The sequence below is a fragment of the Amblyomma maculatum genome, chromosome 9, assembly GCF_055883805.1.
Source record: "Amblyomma maculatum isolate TAMU_Amacu chromosome 9, ASM5588380v1, whole genome shotgun sequence".
Lineage (NCBI taxonomy): Eukaryota > Metazoa > Arthropoda > Arachnida > Ixodida > Ixodidae > Amblyomma > Amblyomma maculatum.
Genome location: NC_139352.1, coordinates 113,576,358 through 113,586,677, shown reverse-complemented (window position 1 = coordinate 113,586,677; position 10,320 = coordinate 113,576,358). Strand labels below are relative to the sequence as shown.

At 44.5% G+C, this 10,320-nt stretch overlaps 1 protein-coding gene across 1 annotated transcript; it reads left to right on the top strand.

The window, feature by feature from the left end:
* Nucleotides 1–3,822: 3,822 nt before the first annotated feature.
* LOC146180174 (organic anion transporter 3-like) lies at nucleotides 3,823–10,004 on the top strand. Its single transcript, XM_084580341.1, has 2 exons — nucleotides 3,823–4,625; nucleotides 9,992–10,004. Exons 1-2 carry the CDS (start codon nucleotides 3,823–3,825, stop codon nucleotides 10,002–10,004), a joined length of 816 nt encoding a protein of 271 aa, XP_084436467.1.
* Nucleotides 10,005–10,320: the final 316 nt, after the last annotated feature.

Here is a 10,320-nt window from a genome sequence, read left to right as displayed (position 1 = left end):
GGCAACGGCCACATGTATAACTCCTTAACTAATAAGGTTTTTTTTTTTTTTTTTCGGCGCGACTATTTAGGCCGTGACCCCTTTTTCCAAGCATTTTAAACCAGAAGAGCCGAGCATCAGGCCGGGGGAAAGCTTGTACCCATATAAAACCGGTGGGTACCCGGCGGCACCAGGGATCGAACCTGGTACCTCCCGAATGCGAGGCGGATGCTCTACCACAAAGCCCACAAAAATCACCGGAGTTCAACAAGACAACATATGATAGTTACCAATATCTCTCAAAAAATGTTCTAAGACCAAAAGGCAGAAGTCGCCGCTTTATGTATATATATATATATATATATATATATATATAAACATAAAGCCCCCTCGCTTGCAGGTTTGCCAGTGATGCACAGCTTTCGCACTTACGAGCACCGGGACTTCATTTTAAACTTGAGAACTAGAGAAGTTTTCAGTGCACAAACTGCGCTTCAAGAGAGACAGACAATGCATGTCAACTGCTGATCCGTCTGCAACTATTGAGGTCCGGTGGAAACAAAATTCTGAAGGTGCGCGTAACTCTCGCACTCAGAGAATGCGTAGGCATAGGTACCAAAAATTGGAGGTTCTCACTCAACTTGGGAAAGCACAACTCAGTTCGCAGTCGGTTTAGGTTCACACCAATTGCAGTTAAGCTCGCACGAAATCAAGCCTGGATTCCGGGGAGGGACAAATTTTTGGGGTGGCCAAACTAAATTTTGAAGCAACCACTGTGTTGGCCATGGCAATTACATAACCGATTCGTTATTTACATAAAAAAATACTTGTGGTTGAACTCTGGTTAACCCTATGTTGAATTGCGATAGCAACGGCGGAAGCTTCTTTTGCCTGCTACATTATATTCCCTTATCACGCCCTATCAGTGTAATGTGTTACATTATTGGGGACATTTAAGCTCTTCTTTTAATAGTATCCGCGAGAGCGTAGGTTACCATTCTTCTTCTTTTCTTTTGCGCCTCCTCCTCCTCCTCCTCGGCTGTTCAAGGTAAAGCGTGGCCTCCGCCGGGACCACTCGAGGGCTGAAAACCTGGTGCAGTATTGCTATCGCAATAAGAACTAGTAGTTGTCGATTACTCTTTATCGATCGTATCTCTATGCTAATACCTTCTGCGGAAATGTACAGGCAGTCTTTGAAGCATTTACGGTAACTGCATTCAACGAACTCAAAACAGCGGCGGCACATCGAGCATTTCGAGCTCGTTTGGCCCCAGAGAGATGCAGATGAGTCCCAGAGCCAACAGAAGTTAAGCTTGAGGCATGTGGCACCGCAAAGCGACAGCCACTCTCTGCATGTGGCTGTTTTGCTTTGTGCACTTCGAATGACCGAGACCAACTGAAGTAAAGTCCTGCACAGGTAGCACTGCTCTAGCGTGCTACTACTTGTTCATATCTTTCTCCGCCAGGGAAAGAACACTACGGGCGGCCTGGCGCCACTGTAAACCTGTTAATGAAAAGGGCGTTTCTCATAACTTCAAAGAGGTATTAGATTTGTAATTTTTTACGAAGCTATACTTTTCATCTACCGACGCTATAATACACAAGCACCCGTCCTACGCATGCGCGTCGAGTTTTTACTTAGCTCCAGTGCCATCGCACAAAACGGTATGCATGTCTGGCGAAACAAAAACGTTATTTTATTTATTTTATTTATTTAGTGATACTGCAGGCAAATACTTTGGCCCAAGCAGGAGGGGCTATTCACAAACAAAAAGAAGGCACAAAAAAGCGTAAAAATTGTGTAACATGAAATGAACATAATGCACAAGAAAGATCCACAAATGAAACGTCAACATCGCTAACTTGCACAAAAATGATTTTGCAATGCAACCATGAAATCGTTGGACTGAAATACTACAATGGGAAGTGAATTCCACTCGTTCACCGTTCGAGGGAAAAAAAGCAAGTTCTCGCTAAAATACAAAAGACAAAATTTGCGGAGCATAACCAGCTCCAACTTTTTTGTAGTTTAGTTAAAGCTTGTTTATTTTAATTATAGGATATGATGAAGATGGTGAAACAGACGAACAGATGAACCAGCGCCCTCAACGGCCAGAAAGGCAACCTAAGTTGGTGCACGTGGTTCCATAGGACCCCGCTATCTGTGCAGGTATTTACTTCAGCCGCTCTTGGAAAGGACATCCTATGTTATTGCGGACCGACTTTGAAAACCAATTGCATGCATACCCACCGAGAGAGAAAGAGAAAAAAAATTTATTTGTCAGGGATTGGTATTTTCCTTGGGCTGCATTCAGCTGGTCCAGGTGCCCGGCAGTCCAAGTCTGTCAGCGACCTCTTGCGCTCTTGCCGAGGCCCGGGACTGGATGTCTGGGTCCTGGCTGGCGAGAACAGCTTCCCAGTGTTCCAGCGAGGGAGATGGTACTAGATCTGCCGGAGGCGGATCCTCCGCGCAGTCCCAGATTATATGATCTAAGGGGGCAGGCTCGCCGCAGTACGGATTTAGTATATCGGGAGAGATCTTAGCATAAGTCCGAGGGTTTGGCTGCGACCGCGTTTGCAGCCGCCGCCACGTGGTAGCCTGGTCTCGGCTAAGCGAAGCGTGCGGAGTAGGCAGGCTCGCCCTAAGCTCTTTGTGGTAACGGCCTGGTAGGTATCCAGAGTCTCACTCCGTCGGCCGACTTTTCGACACTGATTCCCAAGGGCTGGACCGCATCGGCACTGACTTCAAAGTGACGGTCACCAATCCCTGTCGGCATCAAAGTAAGGAGTTTAAATTGAGTGGGTGGAAATTTTTGAAATGCATGTTCTTAACCTTGAATTCTTTGTTCTTGACAGCTGTTAACTACAGAAAGGTAATCGGTTGGAGTTGCCCTCAGTGCTCCTTTTTATGACGTCCCTTATGCGGGATCACAACTTTCAATTTGAAAGTTGCCGAACTCGGATTCGTACTGGGACAAGAAAATTGTTCTCACCTGAGGCGTAATCCCCTAAATTAGCTATAGCCAGGTATGCATCGACGTGGCGTCCACTGTCGACGCTGTTCACGCCGGGTTACGACTGCGACAAGGGGTCCAATCACACGCACGGCCATTCAGCTCAGCGGCGCTTGGGACTTCAAGCCTGTCAATTTGTCTCGTCTCCATGGTGAGGCTGGACGCCTTCAGGCTGCGATGATTCTCTTGGTGATCAAGGCCCGGCTCCTCGTTGAAACGCTGCTTTCGGGGTCGATTACGTGTCGCCGTCTTTAAGGGGCCAGGCATATTAGGCCAGCTGTCGAGCACGCACGACGCACTTCAAGTATTCTCCGCGATTTCTTCCGAAGCATAACGTACCGTTGTGAACATGATTTCTGTGTTATTTTAATTTTCAGGAGTGCACCCCAGACACAAAATATATTACACATGTCATCTAACCTGACCTGTGATGATAAACAAAAAAGACATCATATAATCATCAAGCTGTAGACTACGATTCACAATTGGAACGTGTCTGGCTCTCAATTTCATTTTTAAACTCTGTAAGTCTTTTCATCATACTCGCAATCGCTGCTACTCTCTGCGTGATTTGAGCATGTCCAAGACGAAGAAGAAGGTCTTCCTTGTAAATATTTCGGGAGAGGAAGAAGATCTGCGCGTTTTCCAGCCCGTTTTGTGCATGTGCTATAGCTATTTCAGACCGACCCTCAAGCACTTTATTCCTAGCTGAATAAGAGGATTACTGGCTAGAGTGTTCAAGGCTACAGCACGAGGATCCTTCCCGGCAAACCGTTAAGTCCGTTGTCCGCTGCCATTCCGGCTGCAGGCGGTGTGAGGGAGCGTATATATGCTCAACCATATAAGCCGTCTGAGCTTTGTGCTCAGCCCTTCAACATCGACAACCACACCCACCAGCTGCAACCAGATCCCGTCTCCGGGGCTAACGCCTTACGGTCACGGCAACTTCCAACGGCGGGCGCTGTTCTTCGGCATCACTGCACTGATAGTGCTTCAGTGCCACAGCCATGCGTTCTTTCTCATCGCGACCCCTGTAGACCACTGGTGCAAGGCTCCAGCCGCGTTCGCGAACCTCTCTGCGCGGGAGTGGAAACTCATTGGCATTCCTCTGACCGAACAAGGCGACCACAGTCGCTGCCTTACGTATGTCCACACCGCCACGCTCGAGGACAACGTGACATCTGGCCTACAAGCGACTGCGGCCTGTAACGAGTGGGACTACGACCCGGAGGGTGCAATGCTGACGGTGCGTAGTTATTGGGACTTGGTGTGCCACCGCGAATGGCTCTTAGCTGTGGGCGATGCCATTTACATGAGCGGAGCTCTGTTCCTTGTTCCGGTAGCCGGATACCTGGCGGACACTGTAGGGCGTTACCCGGTAATCGCGGCAGCAGTGTTGAATTTGGCCGCAAACACAATCGGCAGCTGCTGCTGCTACTCCTACCCGGTATACCTGGTAACGCGGTTCGCCTGTTCCGCCTGCAGCAGCATCGTCTTCGTGGTGACCATCATCCTTCTTTACGAAGTTACCCCAGTCAGACACAGAGCCGTGTACATTTGCCTCACCACCACTTCCGGTGTCTTCCTTACAGACGTCTTCATCTTCACCCTGCACATCCTCCGCCTGCCATGGTACCAAACGCACATTGTCATCCTTTCTCCGACCTTTCTATTGCTCTTCGGTCTTTGCTGCGTCAACGAATCCCCTCTGTGGCTTCTCACTCACTCACAACTGCAAAGAGCCGAAGTTCTAATGATGAAGGCTGCTGCCATCAATGGCGTTGAACACCAGGACGCCCAAAGATCTGTGCGAAAGGTCTTATCTGCGCTTGCTAAGAAGCGGCGCTCCCGCGAGCGGATTTCACTGGCTACCGTCATCGCTCCGGGAGTTGTGCGGAGCAGGGCCGGAATCGTGTTTACCACCACTTTCGCCATCATGCTCGCTTTTTACACATTTTCCTGGGAGAGGAGAGAACGTTACAGACCCGCAATCGCAATACTATTCATATGTCTGTCGCTGCCCTCCTATGTGGCCATGTACCTTGCCCTGAACATCTTAGGAAGGAAGCAGTTCTTGCTCTTTATGCTGCCGCTTCTTGGCGGCATCTGTATTCTGTGTTCAGTGGCCGCCGACGTATTCGTTCCAGGCTTCAAAGAGGTGCTTCTGGTACTCGCCAGGGACTTCGCCGTCGTTGCGATGCAAGCAAATTACCTTTGCATTGCCGAACTCTTCCCGACAGCAGTCCGTTGCGGTGTCATGTGCGCCGCGTACGCTTGCGGGCGTGTAGGAGCCGCTCTCTCCTCGATCCTCAGGTTGCTAACACGGTATGGACGCGATGACCTGGCTTTCGCAATTGTGGCTTCAGCGGTGCTCTTCAGCCTCGTCCTCGTTTTGCACCTTCCAGAGACCAGCTACGGCCGGCATGCGTCGCCCCGCATAGAAAAGAGAAAAGACAATTTGCCTCTGAAGCAACAATCCCCATAGAGAGGCAACCGAATTCCGCTGATACGAATACTGGACGAGAGCGCAGCATCTGCTTGCAGCGTTGAAAATGAGCTTTTATGGGGATCGTTACAAGCCCGAAATACACGGCATGAGCTGCGTCAAACATGCTGGACGGACACGTTGATATATTAACCGATGTTTAGTGTGGCCTTAGTAAGACTCATTGTATACATGGTGACTATGCAACAGGGTCGCATACTTTTGTTTTTTTCGTGATATAGCGTCTTTATTGCAACTGTTTCCCTTTCATAAGAATGGTAATTACAGTAAACAAACGACAGCCTTTGAAAGATTTCTTCATGTCAGAGCAGACTTTGGGGCCTGCTCTGTGCTACGTTAATACCTTACGCTTTATTTTAGATCACTTACGATATTGTATTATTTACATCAACGACTAAAGAATTTCCATAAGATATATGTTTATTTCGTGCCAATGTTATGAAGCGCCTTGAAAATGATGCCATAACTTATTATTTTTATTTACAATACCGCTAGCCCCAAGGTAGGAGCCGTGACAGGATGGGAATGACAACAGTGGACATCAAAATAGCAAGAACAATAATAAAATAATGCCCAAAAAATAATAATATACATGAAACAGTAGACACATAACAAGACAAAAAAAAAAAGACTGTAAATGACGATGAACAAACTTCACACACTACGTAACGCCTGAAATCGCTGCATGACTTCCACCTTAACCACGCACCATCAAAGCCGCTCCACTCCAAAACCGTGCGAGGAAAGAATGAATACTTAAAAAATTATTTTTTTGTTTGTAAAAGAAAGGATTTCTGCGTCTCATAACATAACCAGAAGAAAATGGGACATATTCATGAGTGTCGCTATTTAATTTGCCGTTCACAACTTTGAACAGGAAACTCAAGCGTGCTATCTTATTTCTGGCCAATAATGCAATCAAACCTGTTCTATCCCTGACTTCCGTAACATAGTTTATGCCATAATTGTTGAAGATAAGTCTGACTGATTCCTTTTGTACTCTTTCCACTTTATTAATGTTAACTAAAGTAAACAAAACCCCAATTATATTGCCCTATTCAAGAAGAGGTAACACGTGAGATTTTTACGCTGGTAGCTTAACATCATTTGACGAGTTACGGAGACATCGCTTCAAGTAATGTAACTTTGTCATGGATTTATTAACAATGTGGCTAATATATGATGGAGCCTACGCAAATTGTGAGTTATGTGAAGACTTAAGTATTTGTACTCAAAAGCTCGGACAAGTTGGTTACCATGAGCTGAATAGTCAAAAGTCAGTGGGCGCTTCTTATTTGTCACAGTTAAAACAACACTTTTGGCATAATTTACATACATCTTCCAGGTATAACACCACTTCAGAAGCCGATTGAGGTCAGTATTCAACTTAACATAATCTTCATGTGAATTAATAACAGAACACAATACACAGTCGTCAACATATAACCGGAGCTTTGCTCTACAACCGTCAACAATGTCATTAATATAAATCAGAAAAGGTAAAGATCCCAATACTGATCTCTGGGATACACCGGATATAACTGGCAAGCATTTAGAAGAATGTTTTCTATAAGCAACACATTAGTGTCTAGATGTCCGGTACGCTTGAAGCCAGTTACAGAGAGCATTTTTTAATATACTGCGATGTTTAATTAGTTGTTTCGAGTGAGAGATCTTATCAAATGGTTTAGCTAAGTGCAAAAACAATGCGTCTCTTTGACTTCGCTCATTTATAGCTGATGAAAAATCATAAATTGCTTCAAAAAGATGGGTCACAGTCGAGAAACCACTCCTAAAACCTTGCTGAGCTGGTGAAAGAATAGAAGGAGTATCGAGAAATACACTAATGTGTTTATGAATGACACGCTCCAATAACTTACAGCAAGTGCAGGTTGGGGCTATCGGTCGATAATCTGAGATAAGTTATTTGTTTCCGCTTTTAGATAACGGCTTTATTTTTGACAGTTTCCAATCTTCCGGCAAGGTACTTGACGAAAGATAACTGTCAGAAATTTCGACGACCATTCAGCGTACCTCTTCAAAAAGGAATTGGGTATTTCATCTGGCCTAGAGGATTTTCCCTCGTCTAAATTATAAAAGGTTAAACACGCCCGGTTCAGTTATTTCCAAGTCATCAATGGCAGGCAGGCTTTCAAATCCAGCAAAATGAGGTGCGCATGAGTTATTACATGTGAAGACCGATTTGAAATGTTCATTGACAGCGTCTGAGATCTCGGCTTCATCAAATGTTGACCGATTGTTTATATCAAAGCGGTCAGCACGAGATTTTTTTGGTGATGTGAGTCGCCAGAACTTAGCAGGAGATTCATTTAATAGCCTACTGAAGTGACCATGGTCACTTCAGTAAAAATTGTTTTGTTGGTGATGAGTTTTATTCTTTAGCTTCGAGGACAAGAGCCTAGTTTCATCCCCTATGCTTTGAGTGTTGCATCTCTTCTTTTGTTTTTTTAAATCGATTAACTTTTCTTTTTAAATGAATTACATCTCTCGTGATCCGTTAATTAGTCATATTTGTTTTCATAAGTTTAAAGTGAACGAACAGTTGAATACAGGCAAGATAGTGTTCTTGAACTTCAACCACTAGGAGTTTACGTCATCAGAATTGTTATAAGCGCCACCTAGAAGTTCACCAAATGATAGTTGTAATCTATCTATAATGCTAACGTTATCTGCAGAAGAAAAAACTAGCCCTCGAGCTGCATTAGTCGGCCTTGTTTGTACATTTGAGCTAAAATGAACTAAGACAGCTTTATGGTCTGAAATGCCATAAACAACCTCGCATTGAATTTCACCGGGGATGTTGCCACGTACAAAACTCAGGTCTAGAGCAGACCTTCTGGTACCCGGAATACATGTGTTATCTCTGATCAACTGATTTACATCAAAACAGAACGCAAGGTGAATGAGCTCTTCATTAAGGGCAGGCAACATCACTACTACCTGAGGAAAATGTAGGCCAGTCTATACACAGAAGAATAAAATAGCAACACAACACAATCTTGGTGCTAATGTTCGTGCTGTTCATAATGTAGGTTTTAAAGTTCTCTAGCACATCCAAACCAGAACCTGGCGGTCTGTAAACAGCGCCAACCATTACAGAGTGTTCATCACAGAGCATCTTGCAAAACAAACATTCAAGGTTAGTTGGATCATTTATGCGCAATTTTTTTGTTAAACAGTAGCGCAACGCCGCCGCCCCCTATTGCTGCGATCCCGACGATAAACTTCGAATTCAGGGGGAACATATTCACTGTCATATATCTCATCATGTAACCATGCTTCCTTAAGTGCTACCACGTGAGGGTCATGAATGGTAGTCAAGTATTCCAAATCTGCAGATTGATTTAAAATGCTTCGGCAGTTAACATTCAAGAGCTTCAATGGGTAGGAGCTCTTCTTTTGTCAGGATTTTGCTCGATTTGGAACGGCTACTTCTTGTAATTTATCAAACTTCCATAGGTAAAAGTCTCCATTCACTGATATTTTAACCGCTCGTCGCTGTGTGCCGTGTCCGGTCCTCGAACCGGCGCTGCGCCTAAAAGAAAAAGAAAAACAAGAAGAAGAAGGAGAAGAAGAAGAAGAAAAAGAAGAAGGAAAAGACAAAAAAGGAGAAGAAGAAAAAGAGAAAAGAATAAGAAGTAGACAAAAAGAAGAAGCAGAGAAAAAAGAAGAAAAAGGTGAACAAAAAGAAGGAAAAGAAGAACAAAAAGAAAAAGAAAGAAGAAGACTCGGTCACCCGCAGCTAATGCTTTCGCTCAATATTCGGTTCAGCAGCGTTGAACCCTTCTAGTTTTCTTTTTTTTTTTCTAATAGTGCGTATTTTCGGCGAGAAATAATCAGTGGCGAGTTTCGGTAATCAGTAAGCTTTAGAATAACCGGACGAATTTTGCTAGCGGATTTCGTCCTAAGGCTGTGACATTTTTCTATTCCGCGAATTCTGATTTTCAATTTACTCTGCAAAAAATCTTCGGTTACTGTGTCGCGCCGCGTTTCCAGGCTTTCGTTGTTTGGTTTCTCAAGACCATAAATGATAATATTGTTTCTATGGCTACAGTTTTCAATTTCGTCAATTTTATTTGCATTGGTAGCAACGTTTTTGTGGGGCGAGTAGGCAAGACGGCAGCAAGACGGAAGCAAGTCTGCAACCATGCTTAACAGGCATATGTTTCTTCTTGTGCGGTTGTTCGGCGCCTTCATCAACGGAAGCACTCCCGCATCATATGACAATATACTGCATGCCGACGTATAAATTCTTCAAGACAGCAAGAGATCTACCGACCCGGAAACCTGCGATGTCGCTGGCTTCCAAACTCCGACTCATTCCATCGTCAACCGCTGCCAGTCCTCCTTCCATGTGACGTCACACTGCCTGGCCTATTTAAACCTGGCGCTGACGGACTAGTCCTTCATTAGGCAAGACGGCAGAAGGTCTGCAGCCATGCTTAACAGGCATATATTTCTTCTTGTGCAGGTTAGTTATTTAGGCAATACAAAATTTTATCGAAGTAACGATGTTTGTCTTGTGGCTGAAACATGATATGAAACTGAGACGAAACGTGTAACCGAAAGAAATAAATAAATGAGTAGCATGTCTTATATGCACAGTCAGAAAATTGTAGAGCACATCACGAAAAAAAAAAATAGATAGAGAGAAAAACAAACAAATAACTGACATTGATTATAGTAATAAAAATATACATCAAATAAACAACCATTCCAGGCACAACAAGTGCGTGGTACTTAAAACACAGGCTAGAAGTACAGGGAAATACAAAAAAAAATATAGAATTGAACGCGCGA